Raw genomic sequence first — 13,450 nt, forward strand, 5'->3', positions numbered from 1 at the left:
AGCAGCAGCCGGAAGTGTCCCTCATGGGTTTCAGCGCCCTGCCCACACCTTGAGTTTGGACTTTCGGCTTCCAGAACATGAGAGAATACATTCCCAGGGTTTTAAACCAGCCGGCTGCAGTGGAGTAATGGATCCAGTGTCCCTGTAGTTGCAGCTCAGATTCAATCCCTGGCCTGGAACTTCCATATGCCACAGGTAGAGCCATAAAAAAAAAAAAAAGATGAGGTGAGCGGTCAGCATGACCCAGAGGGCGGAGGTGATCCAGGGGCCCCTGACTCTGAGCTCCTCAAAGCTTGGTAGTTCCCCAAAGCTGCCCTGGTGTGCAACCGGGCTCTCCCCATCACAACACGGCACAGGTGCGTCACTGACAGTTCTCCTCCCACAGTCGAGAGCTCTGTCCACGCCCCGGGTTGGGTCCCGGGAGCTTCAGAAGCACTCGTCAGAGTAGATGTGTTTTGTCACACAAATGCAGTTTCCGTCCTAAGTGGAATTCAGGCACCACCTAAATCTGTATTTACCTACGTCTCGTGTCATTTCTGAAGATAGGAGAAAAGGGGTCTTTAAAAGGAGAATAAACTTGATGCTTCATCTTTGAGACTCCAGAAAGGGAGAAAGGGGATGGGGTGTCCTGGGCCAGTTATATCACTTCCTTCTACCACCATGGTGGCAGCGAAAGGAGCCCCCGGGAAACCACTATTTTAAAGACGTAGGGAAGGAGACCACGTCTCTGGGGTCCAACCAAAAGTTAGAAGACGGCATGAAAGCCAGCCTGGTTCCTTTTTTTTTCTTTAATTGAAGTATAGTTGATTTACAATATCAGGCATTCTCTTTATATTCTTTTCCACGATGGTTCATCACAGGATATCGAATATAGTTCCCTGTGCTCTACAGTAGGACCTCGTTGTTTATCCATCTTATGTGTCCTAGTTTGCATCTGCTGATCCCTAACTCCCACTCCATCCCTCCCTCTCTCCCAGCCTGGTTCTTAGGACCCAGGAAGATTCCAGGGCCCTGAGCAAGGATCATGATGCACCTGGCCACAGAGCGCGGGAGCCCGAGTGGGCTGGATCAACCTCATCTCCCGCTCACTGCCTGATGGAGGTCTCTCGCCCCCTTCTCTGGAAGTCAAAGGTGGTTACCCATGACCATGGGCTGGCACGGGGCCCAATCCCTGGCCTAGGGCTGATCTGCCAATAGGTGCTAGGGAAACAACACAGCCAAGGACTCCAAACCCACAACACTTTCAATATACTTTATTAAAAAGTTTCCTTTGTATAAATTTCCTAAAAATTTTAAAATTAAAATTAAACCCCCCTGCACAAAAAAAAATTAAAAAATGAAACACACGCACAACATTAGAGGAATGCCAAAAATATTCTCTATTATGACTTTCTTTTCATCCTTTAATGAAGGCATTGGTCCCGCAATGGCGCACAAAGATTAAGGGAGTTGGCTTCTGCCTCCCTAGATTGTTCCTTAGAAGCTTTAGAAAAAAGAAAATGAGCTCGCAATCGAATCCAGGAAATTGGTGGTACATGAACACGTGGACTCTTGCTTATTCTCCATACAACAGGCTTTCCATCTAAAATCATGCTTAATGAAAGGCGGGGCAGGAATGAACCAAGCGGAAGGATACAGAGTAGCTGTGAAGTTGGGGGTTATTTTCTAGACCTTACACCTGCCTGAGACAGGCATAAGGTGAAACTCCAGAGGGAATCTGACTTTATGGGGATATTCACAGAAACACCAGCAGTGGGTAACTGTTGCGCAACGTTCAAAGTATACGATGTAACTGCCTAGAGACAGAGAGCGCTGGGTCCACAGACACAGTTAGCACCATATGGATAGTCATGCGGCAGACGTTTCCTCCCAAGTCCGAGTGTAACTCAAAGCATGAAACGGCACAGTGCAAGGCGGTCTACACCGAGGGCTTCTACAGAGACGACTTGCAGTGGCTGCCTCCTTCTTCCTCAAGAGGTATGTGTCACGGGGGCCACGCTTAGGTCCCAATTGCAGCTATGACTTTGGGTTTGACGAGCACTGGGTGTGGATGGAAAGGCGAGGGTGAGGGTGGGAGGAAGAGGAAAGGGAGGGAAAGCCACATTACTGACCCAAAAGGACGCTGTATTTCTCATGTAAATGATCTCATGGTTTCTGGCTTTCATGGCTGGTCTCGTGTTTGGGTTCAGTTCCTTCAAGGACTCCCCTGAAGCTTCTCGGCCTGGGGTTCTGTGCCACTTGAGCCCTTCCTCCTGGCATCACCTGCCTGACCTTCATGCAAAGTACACTCCCATCTGGCATGAGCCCCAGGCTCTCTGTGTGGCTGTTCTGATCTTACTACCAATCTGATCTTATTGCCCAACAGGATGGAGATAACATATGGCCCCGGTGTCAACGTTATAATTTACAAGGGGCAAAATTATTTAAAGAGGAAAGGCATTTATAGGGGCTCTTCCTGATTGTTCATTATATGATTTTCCTAATAATCAGGTCTGCTACAACAGTTCATGAATAACAGAAACTTAGTAATATTTCTGAAGAGTGCGGCGTGGATGGCCATATGTTTCCTCACTGGCACAAATACAAGCCCACGAGCATGTTTTTACGAAACAATAATAACTCAGAAAATTAATTTCCTGTGTTTTACTTGTATACCTCATCATGTGAAAATCCAATTTGTCTTCTTTTCCAAACCTATCATGATTATGGTCATATCTTTCAAATGGGGGAATCTTTGGCCTGGATCTCTTCTTTGCAAAAACCACAGACACAAAAGAAAAGTCACTTACCAGGAGAGCAAACCTTTTCACATTCTTCCTGCGAATCAAATCTGTTTTCATTTCCACCACAACCTCCATACCAGAATCTTGCACAGTTTCCAGTCACCGCGTCATGGTACCATTTTATGATAAATTTCCTGCAAGTTCCTCCATCTTTGGGCAACTTACATACATCTTGAAAAACGAGATGAAAGAAAGAGCATTAATTGGGGTGCGAGGGGCTGAAGGTCTAGCCATAGCACTGTCAGAGGGAGAAAAGAGAAGACGTTTGAAGAGGAAAACTTCTTTCACTGCCCCCCCCCCGCCCCCTGCCTCAGGTTCCTGATGGTGGAATGGACTTAATAATCGCAGCTTTGAGAGCAATCAACGCAATCATATCAATGAAAGGACTTCACAAAGCACACTGGAGAACCCGAAGGTCAGCCATTGTTATTGGACAGTTTAAGACGAAATGAGCTGTGTTTTCCCCTTTCCAACCATGGGGTCAGTTCGTCTCCAATAACTTCAACGCGATGATCCCCCAGAGAAGAAACCGAATTTTAAAAACTTGGCATTTTCTACTCCTTGGCAAAGTAATGATGAAGCTCTGTCACAATGTGGTTCAAAAACAAGACTGTCCACTTCACTACAAGCCAAGTAGATTAAAAGTTAAAGTGGAAGAAGAAAACCCTTTATGAGTGTGGGTGTATGCACACGTGTGTGTGTGTGTGTGTGTGTGTGTGTGTGTGTTTAGCTTCTACCTTCATGACCAGCCAAACGTAACAAGCAAAGAAAAGGGCTAACACAGATGTAAAATTCACAAAGGCAAAAATGTCACATAGCAAAGCGCTTCTGAAGACAGAGAAGCATTCTTTTTCCACTTAAGGAAGTTTATGTTTTAAACGCATGCTCCTGATGTCCCCCAGCTGCACAGTAAAAAGCTCCATTCTCCACAATGCCTGGAAAGAAAAGTTTATAGTTCGCACACAGTAAAACTTCTGTTTACAGAATTTTCTGGGCAAACTCCAGATTGTGCTGGGGAAGACATGCTAACATCAACCGTTATCTGAAAGTCTGAAAAACACAAAACAAAACCCCTGGAGTGGACGACGCTTCGTGTTTACCTGAGTCACTAATACGGGTGAATCACCAGCCCTCCCTGAGATGGGCTGACATCTCTGGGGGCCTGTCCCCCAGCTACAAGGGGGCAGGCGTGGTTAGCATCTTCAGTGCAGGCTGGCACTGGGAGGTGAAAGGAACATCTGGGTCTTCAGGTGGAAACCCAAAGCTCAGGGCAACTGTAAGGACCAGACTCCCAGGCACAGGAGGAGGCTCAGAATTGGTCTGAAACACTGGCTGGAGACACTGGGGAGGCTGTCACCCACTTAGGAGGAAAGTGGTCCCACAGCCTAGACAGCCCGTGGTTACGGACCCGCTCAGAGGCCCAGAAAGCCAGCAGGACTTTGAAGATTCCATGAGGCCAGATAAAAGGACGATAATTTACAAAAACACTTTCTTCCTCAAAGAGGCACCAACACCAGAGGAAAATGCCTGCCTTTAGGCATGAGGGGGCTGAGAAAGGCAAGACCATACCCCCGTGCATGGGTGGGCCCCTGGGAGTGAGGGCTTCATCCCCTCCCTTTCTTCCCTGGGGCATCCTCCATCTTATTTGTTCCAAGGACACTTGGTCCTGCCATCTGTGTTTGGCTCTCTGGGTCCTCTTCCCCCTGCTTTTCTAAAGTAGACAAGACTCTTCCCAGAGCCAGCACCACAGCCTGGAGGCAGCCCTGCAGCAGGACGCTGCTCCCTGACCGGACTGGCTTTTCCAATTTCCCTTGATTCTCACCTTCACGCTCCAAGGCCAAACGCTCTTGTGTTTTACATCCTTTGCTCCAGTGGGAGTCCCTGCCAAGCCCTGTGAGGCTTACTCACGGAATATAAGCTCACAGTTACCATGGACACAGAGGCACTCTGGAGAGTCAGGAGAATATACTAATGTGGGCCTCACAAAAGTGAACGTCAAAACCCTGGGAGTCTCCACCTTCACAGCATCAGAATGGGAGGCCGTATGGTCTTAAGACGATGTATAGAAACAGACTCGAAGACTTTAAAACCAAACCTATGGTGACCGAAGGGGAAACCCTGAGGGTGGGGGATAAATTAGGAAGCTGGGATTAACACATACACACTACTGTATATAAAATAGGCCAGTAACAAGGACATGGGGCATAGCACGGGGGCATGCACTCGACACTCTGTAATTACCCAGATGGCAAAAGAACCTGAAGAGGAACGGATATGTGTATATGTACAACAGATTCGCTCTGCTGTATACCTGAAACTAACACAATACTGCACGTCAACTGTACCCCAATAAAACATTTAGAAAAGAAGAAGACTTCGAGTTTTGAACTCCCATCATTTTGATTTCTAAGACACCTGTGGGCTAGACGCCTCTACGCTGTGACTACATGCACCAAAACAACTGTTTCAAAGTGCAAAAAATTAAAATGTCCAGTATCCAAAGAGGCAGGGTGAGACCTTGAGTTTTTCCCTAGTACAAGTCTTTGGGTATGACAGCTATTCCAGGAGTTTACTCTTGGGGTGACCCTGGGGAACCTGGGGTCCTTGATCCAAGGGGAGAGTCTGGCTGCACTTTTTGTTTGTTTGTTTTTTGTTTTTTTGCCGCACCTGCGACAGTTTCCAGGCTAGGGATAGAATCTGAGCTGCAGCTGCAACCTACCCCTAAGCTGTAGCAGCACTGGAGTCTCAACCTGCTGCGCCACAGTGGGTGCTCCTGGCTACATATTCACTGATTTTCTCCTCCTGAGACTGAGAACCACCCAGAGCCTAAGAGAGTACTGAGGAGTGAAAGTCATCAACAAGCTTCCCTGGTTCACTTTTGCCTAGAATAACAATGTAACTTTCATTTTCAGATAAAGACTCTGCAGGGATGCTTGATTCCCATCCCCATCTGGTGAAACTTCCTGGTGAAACAGCCACTGGGCTCCATGAGTGTCCAAATAACAAAGGAAACTGATGTCAGCGTGGTGTCTGGAAAAATCCTCTCTAGGGATCCCATGTTCACAGAAGCCAAAGGAGCCACACTAGGTCATCATAGAACAACGGGGTGGAAGGCACCCAAAGAAACAGCCCATTTTTGTAATAAAGAGTGTGTGTGTGTGTGTGTCTAAGTGTGTGCCTACATGTAATGTTCATGGGAAAAAACAGGAGGCAGTGTATTGGGTCATTAATGGTGTGACTCTGGAAGTCCTGTTTTTCTTAGATTTTTCTATATGTTCTGAAATCTTCACAATGGATATCTATTATTTTGTTACTGGAAAAAGGTATTTGAACCCCCAAAACATGTTGCATTGGAAACTCCTGCCTTGTTTATCCTTTGAGGTTTCCATAGTGTCTAAAAGCAGCATTTTCCAAGGCATCCACTTGGGCATTTCCCACAGCAGCAAGTTGTCAGTCTCCAAGTGCTTTCTTAAAGCACAACTGGGGGAGCTGAGAGGAGTGGCTAGTGTTTACGCGGCAGCAGTAAATATGGGTAACTATGTTCCTCCTCAGTTTAATGGTTTCAAGACAAAAAGAAGGTTTAGTTGCTCTCAGACCAGACATTGTTGACCTGATAGCAAATGTTTCCAAACCTCAGCAAGTAGGACTGGCCTGAAGGAATAAAACTTGCCCATGTCCACATTTTGAGTACTGATTGGCTCAAAAGCTACCAAGGAAATTTTTGTATTTTTAACTTTATTGTAAATGTAGTTGTGGTTGAATGCGGGACCCTTGGCTCTTTCAGTTCTTGACCAATAATAGCCTTTTATTTCATAAGACTTTATACTTCACAATAAAAAGATGCCAAATACCCCTGGAGGCTGTGGAACCCAAACACAGTAGCTGTGACTTAACTACCTTCTCACGCAGCCATAAACACCAAGTAGAGGAAATATGTGCAGCCACTTAATTTATGTAAACTCAACATGTGGGGTTAAGTTAGTTCTTTAAATTATTACCAACATAAAGTCATATATTTTCCATCACATCACTGTATACCAGCCAATGCTACATACATACTCATGGTGAACACAGCCAAACAAATACTGTATTTCATCGAATCTAAGATACCTTAATTTTATGATACGCTATTGTCCTATATTCCACCAAGGAAGAGAAAATGAAGCCAATAAGCCGTGACATGTCCCCAACTTCCAGTCACATTTCAATGTCAGAAGTACTACAATGGGGGAAAGTGTACATCTTAGAATCGATAAGATAAGCAAAACAATGGTGCACTTATGTCCTTCAGGGCTGTGTCATTGATGAATGAATGCCTGCTCAGACAAAATACGGTCATTTCTACAGATCGCTAATTTCTAGACTAAGTAAAAAAGAATGTTACACATTTTGTTAGTTATTTTGGCTCTCTTCCACACCAAAACATTTCTTCACAAACGGGTAGGCCAATAACTTGGGATGCAGATTTTCAGAGTTAGATTTTATTGTTCAAAACTAAGGAGAGTCTTCGTATTGCTAATCATGTGCATAGAAAATATCTAGCCAAGGCCCCTCTTCAGCCAAAATAGGAAGGAAAGAGATGGGGACAAACCACGGCCAGCATTAACGACTGCACGGCGTCCTCCAGACTGCCAGGGACGTCGTAAATCAACCATACGCCAATAAAATTAAACAACAAACTAGCGGTAACAAAGCATGATGCAAAAATGCCCAGCACAGTCGATGCTTTTGTAATCACTGGAAGATTCATTTAATTGCAGTAATTTTCAGGCAACAAGTGTATCCTAGAGAAGTGTGTGTGATTCTTTTAGATGCCAAGGTATAGCAAAAAGCAGGGTGGGATTTTGGGTGGGGGCGGGGGCGCAGGGCTTCTTTTGTTTTCTTGAGAAAGCTCCACATAGCAACCGTTCAAAATGGAATCATGTGATATTGCAAAGTCTGGAATCCTGAATGGTTAGCAACGATGCTATCAGCCTACTGTCGTAATCCTCGTTCTTCTCAAACCAAGACCTTCCTGCCACACCTCGCACTCTGGGCCAGCCAAGGCCAGGCCTCATCTGGGGGCAAAGAATCCCCTCATTAGGCTGTCCTCCTCATGCGGCCTGCATCAAATTTCTGATAAAGAAGTATATATTACATGAGAATTTCAAAAATGGGTGGTGAACATTAACATAAGCCAATGAAAACTCAGGTGTTAGGACTTCTCACTCTTCTCACCCTTCATAGGATCCCCCGGGCCAGAGACCTTTTCATTGCACAGGGGTTTTGCCTACAAATTTCTGTATAGATTCAAACATCAACCACGTTTCCTAAATCCAAAGTGGTAAACTACGACAAAATTCCATTCCTTAAGACAGAACCAAAGCCCAGTAAATCTTTTATTCATGGAGGAAAAAGGAAAGTATGTAACATGAATACTAAGAAGGAGCACATCTCCCAAACACAATCTGTGTTTCCAATGAGCGCTGCTGCAGAAAATAAACGGAATTAAGCTGCGATCTCACCTGCAGCTAAAAGCCTGTTTTCAAACTGATTTTTGCCTGAATTGTCTAGCAAATACCTCTTTGGAGAAATAATGCATATCGTGGCAATTGGTATTGAGATGTGAAACAGACCTACAACTACTGAGGAAGAATACAGTTACGATGTATATGTATACACATATTTTAGGTTTGCCGAGGAAGTTTTTGGTGGTGTTTTTGTTATAGTTGCGTTACAATGCTGTGCCGATTTCTGCTGTACAGCAAAGTGTGCTACCATGTGTTTAAAGTTACTTATAAACAATGATTCACTGTTATTCCTTTGTCCATCTGCAAATATGTGACCATCATTAAAATGCTTTACCCCCTGGAAAAATTCCCATTTTGAATTTATACATTTTAAAGTAAATATCCAGGAGCTCCCATTGCGGCTCAGTGGGTTAAGAACCTGGCTAGTATCCATGAGGATGTGGGTTCAATCGCTTGCCTTGATCAGTGGGTTAAAGATCTGGCATTGCTGTGTCTGTGGTGTAGGCTGGCAGCTACAGCTCTAATTCAACCCCTAGTCTGGGAATTTCCATATGCCGCAGATGCAGCCCTAATAGGCAAAAATAAAATAAAATAAAATAAATATCCAATTAATTTAATTCAAGAAGAACTTTCCAAACATTGTCTGTGCACGTATGTCCGCACATACATTCATTGAGCAACTGTTTATGAAGTGACTTCTCCAGGCAAAGCACCGTTTAGTTACTCGCAGGCTAGAGATGAATTATGCAGAAAGATATTCTTAAGAAAAACAATTTATATTTTCATACTGACTTGAATCACTAAGTAGGAAATACACACACGAGTATGCGCACACACACACACACACACACACACACACGTGAAAAAGTGAAAGAACATCCAAGCCCTGGATTTGAGGGTTATGCCCTGATCAGAGGGAAGGAGAAAGGTTTTGGATTTATCTGTAACTAGTACACCTTGCCTTGGAAGCCACAGATGCCCCGATCTTGAAATCTCTTGTCTCTCTGTCACATCAAGAGAGAAGACCCAAGAGTTGGAGGTCTGGATTGAAAGTACCTTCCTGCTTCTGAATCTGTGACTCGGTCAGAAAAGACAGGACAGCCCAGCCAGATTCTTGTTTAAAGATTGTGTTGTTTTTATTAACTCAACACTGTTTATATATTCTGATCCCTTCTGGACCACACATAAGAAGACCAAAAACATCCCAAGTCTCACCATGTAATTTACTCCTAATAATTTTATCTCAGTGAAGCACTGGATTTGCTGGAAGTTTTACATTTTCCACACTCCACGAGGGGTGAAATTACCAACAAGCAGCAAACAATATGCACAGATTTCAGGGACTCTGAAGTTAGAATATCATCTCTCCTGACCCATATCTTTGGTGAAATCCTAGCGGGTCCATTGTGGCTTCTCTGAGCTCAAGCACTGTGTTGGGAAGCCTAATGGACGTAACTCAGGAAGGGAGCCGGGGTGGGCGAGGGCCTGCAGGGTACTCCAGTATGGGAGATGAAGGTGTATCCATGGCTGCTTGATCATGAGCAAAAATCAAAGGGGTTGGGAAAACTCTAATTCAAAAAGACACATGCACCCCCATGTTCACAGAGCATTATTTACAATAGCCAAAGACAAGCATCCTAATGTCCTTTGACAGAGGAATGGATAAAAAAGATGTGGTACGTATTTACAATGGAGTAAAAAAAGAATGACACAATGCCATTCATGGCAACATGTACCAAGAGACTCATACTCAATAAGTCAGAAAGAAAAAAATATCATATGATATCAATTAGAGGTAGAATCCAAAATACAGAAAAAATGAACCTCTTTATTAAAAAGGAACAGCCTCACAAACATAGAAAACAAACTTATGGTTACCAAAGGAAAGAGGGGGTACGGGAGAGATACATTGGGAGTTTGGGATTAGCAGATACAAACTACTATATACAGAATATATAAACAACAAGATCCTACTGTACAACACAGGAAACTGTATTCAATAGCCTATAACAAGCCATAATGGAAACAAATATGAAAAAGAATATAAATAGGTAATACTGAATCATTTTGCTGTACACCAGAAACTAACACATTATTGTAAATCAACTATGCTTCAATAAGAAAGAAAAAGAAAAAAAAAATCCAAGAGGTTGAGACTTAAGTTTTCTCCATCCCAAACTATCATGCCACAGCCTTACTTTCATTTTTTGTTTGTTTGAGTTAAAAAATTATAACATTAAAAGTTTTTATAGGAGTTCCCGTTGTGGCGCAGTGGAAATGAACCCAACTAGGAACCCTGAGGTTGTGGGTTCAATCCCTGGCCTTGCTCAGTGGGTTAAGGCATTGCCATGAGCTGTGAGGTAGGTCGCAGATGAGGCTCAGATCTGAGGTTGCTGGGGCTGTGGTGTAGGCCGGCAGCTACAGCTCCAATTAGACCCCTAGCCTGGGAACCCCCATAAGCCGAGGGTGTGGCCTTGAAAAGCCAAAAGACAAAAAAAAAAGTTTTTATAAAATCTTTTCATGCAACCCCTAAGAAGTTAAAACTTAACTACCCAACCGACCATGAATTCCTGATTCGTTCCCATAAATTCATATCAGGGGGAGAGCATTTCTTGTTTCTCTGTCAACCTTTCCATTGGAAAGGCCAAAGGAGTCTGAAAAACACACGGCTGTGTCTAACCCTGACCAATTCCTCAACTTGCTTCCAAAAGTCAAGTCTTTGAAAACATTTTGCAGCTCTTTAAGTAGCTAGTTCAGTGACCCTTATTACACATCTGTGTCTGTAATAGTTTCATAATTCCTGCACTGATTTCATCATGTCCTTTCCAATAGCCCGCGACACCCCGAGTCAGTATGGCTTCTGGCTGGATTAAGGGATGATGAATAGAGAGAGAGAGGATGTAGATGTACGGACGCAGATGGAGCTGTACACACACACATGCTTGGATACAGGGAAAGTCCATCGATGGCATACGACACTATTCTAGTAACAGAGAAAATTCCCTCCAGAAACAACTAAAAGGATCAAGAGGCCTCTATTTCCATGGGGCCCCAAAGAGATGGGTGTGCAGAGTCGGAAACCATATTTTCTCTTAAACGTGGACGATAGGCTTCAGACTCTACCGAAAGGGTGAAATGGAGAAATGAGTATCATTTCAAGACTTGCAATGGAAAAGCTGACATGGGGAATCCTCCCCCACAGCTCAAAAAATAACGTGTCGCCGCTTCAGACAATGCATGGCATGCAGAGAAAGCACAGCTGCTTTTGCAGCTAGCACAGCACGAAGCCACTCGGCCCTCACAAATGCCTTTTACCACAGCCCCTTACAGAAACAAACATTCCGTAATGAGAGATAGGCCTTCCTCCTCCTGACCCTGGCCAGAATGTCAAAAAGTAATGAACTGTCTTCCGATTCCGGGGAAACCTTTTGCTTTGGGGTCTGGACACCAAGAAGATGCCTACACAGCCATGGCACTTTGACTTTGGCTATTAGTACCAACATCTTTTGCTGAACACTCCTAAGCAAAAGCACATTGACTGTTTCCAGAACAGTTTCTCGTGGGTAAACAGTCTGCTGGGCGAGAGGGCACAGGCCTCCCAGAGTCCCCGGGAACGAGAGCAAGTAACAGCTGTCAGCGCCAGAAACACGTCTAACTCATTCCTGACTTAACACAAAATGTGCACGTACTCGGGCTCGACGCACAGAGCGGCGGGTTGGACCAAGCCAGGGTGTGTGTTTAGGGAATTGGGACCAGCAGATTTGTCCCATGTATGTCACGGATTCTAATCTGAGTCGTCTTGGGTCTCTCTAAGCCGTTTTTTATTGGGTTGAATCACTAAATGGATGAAACCCTCCTCTTTGCTGCATCACAGACCACAAATCAACGCGAGTTCCAGGATGAGGCACAGGGGAAATGACTAACAGACACATGAGTCCCTGGCTACAGCCCCAAAGCGGCCCTCATCCAACTGCTTCTAAGAGCCTGGTGACAGGCAAGGTAGGTCGCCATTTCCAACTGGAAACTTGCAGAAAAAGACCACGAGGGGCCACACAGAGCTAGTCTGGAACTTTCTCCATATACCGCAGGCCTGGCCTGAGAACCAGACCCCCAGCCGACGATCTAGAATCAAGACTTTAAGCCTAAGGCCACTGGAAGAATGTTTTCTTCCCTTGTGCTGCCAACGGGCCCAAGGTTTCCACCACTCACCTGCTTCACTCCCGGCCAAGGGCTCCGTGTTCACCATGAGATTGATGGTTGAACTGGAAGCTGACCTCGCTGTTTGTGGAGGTGGAGGCTGAGTTCTCTCTACAAAAGCAAAAGATGGGTGACTCGCCCAGGTGCGTGACTCGGAAAGGAAGGGCTTAGGAGCCCTAAGGGACTGAGGCAGGCTTGCCTTTCAGGATCGTACCTTGTATAAGGCTGGGCCATTGAAACAGAGTGACCCCAGAACCCTCGATACACACCACTTGTGTCTGTTGAGACTGCAGGTTCAGTCCATGTCAATAAACAAGCAGGAAATCTTTGAACTTGGGGCAAATCTTCCGATTTTCTGTGGGACTTTTTTGGCTTCCTTCCAAGGAAACAGAGCCTTGGCTTGAAGGGGCTTTGCACTCACCTCTTCAAGAGAACTCCCTTTCCTCAACCATAGTTCCTTTTCTTTTTTCTTTTATTTTTGGCCACACCCATGGCACATGGAAGATCCAGGGCCAGGGAAAGAACCCGAGCTGCAGGTGCACCACAGCTGTAGCAACGCTGAATCCTTGACCCACTGCCACAGTGGGAAACCCTCAAGCACAGTTCCTTGAACTGAATACACCAGCCCAAAGAGGAAGGAAGGTGAACCTTTCCCTTGACGTCTCAGGAGCAGCAGGGGCCAAGAAGAATTGGGGGTGTCCAGAGCTTGGAAAGGGGGGCATGAGTCAGTAAGACAGACTGGAAAAGCAGGCTTCAGTGCACTGGCAGAGGCACCGGGCCAGCACGGCAGAGGGAAGAAGCTGAGCACAGGGGGCCCAGGGGAGGAGGTGCTGTGGCCCCCTCTATGGTGGCTGTGGACACTCTCAGCCCCTGTGATGGGGAGACTCCATGGCTCCTCCATTACTCCCCGAGGAGCCAGAGACTCCGTGGTATTTTCTGTTCAAGGAACACAGAAACCTG

The 13,450-nt window shown here is 45.3% G+C and overlaps 1 protein-coding gene across 15 annotated transcripts in view; it reads right to left on the bottom strand.

The window, feature by feature from the left end:
• Positions 1-1,237: 1,237 nt before the first annotated feature.
• Positions 1,238-13,450, bottom strand: part of COL6A3 (collagen type VI alpha 3 chain) — a 91,927-nt gene continuing 79,714 nt past the window's right edge. For all 15 annotated transcript variants that reach the window (XR_014829630.1, XR_014829629.1, XR_014829628.1 and 12 more), the window contains 3 exons: positions 12,503-12,601; positions 2,790-2,954; positions 1,238-2,040 (listed from right to left, as the gene is read on the bottom strand). Coding sequence is in view for 9 of the 15 variants with exons in the window: in XM_084999578.1 (XP_084855704.1) it covers positions 2,000-2,040; positions 2,790-2,954; positions 12,503-12,601 (305 nt within the window). In the remaining 6 variants the exon portion in view is untranslated. The remainder of the gene's footprint in view (positions 2,041-2,789; positions 2,955-12,502; positions 12,602-13,450) is intronic.

Source organism: Sus scrofa, chromosome 15, assembly GCF_054392235.1.
Source record: "Sus scrofa isolate SSC_HxYL_T2T_F1_AM1 chromosome 15, Sscrofa_HxYL_maternal_Yorkshire_Landrace_v2.0, whole genome shotgun sequence".
Lineage (NCBI taxonomy): Eukaryota > Metazoa > Chordata > Mammalia > Artiodactyla > Suidae > Sus > Sus scrofa.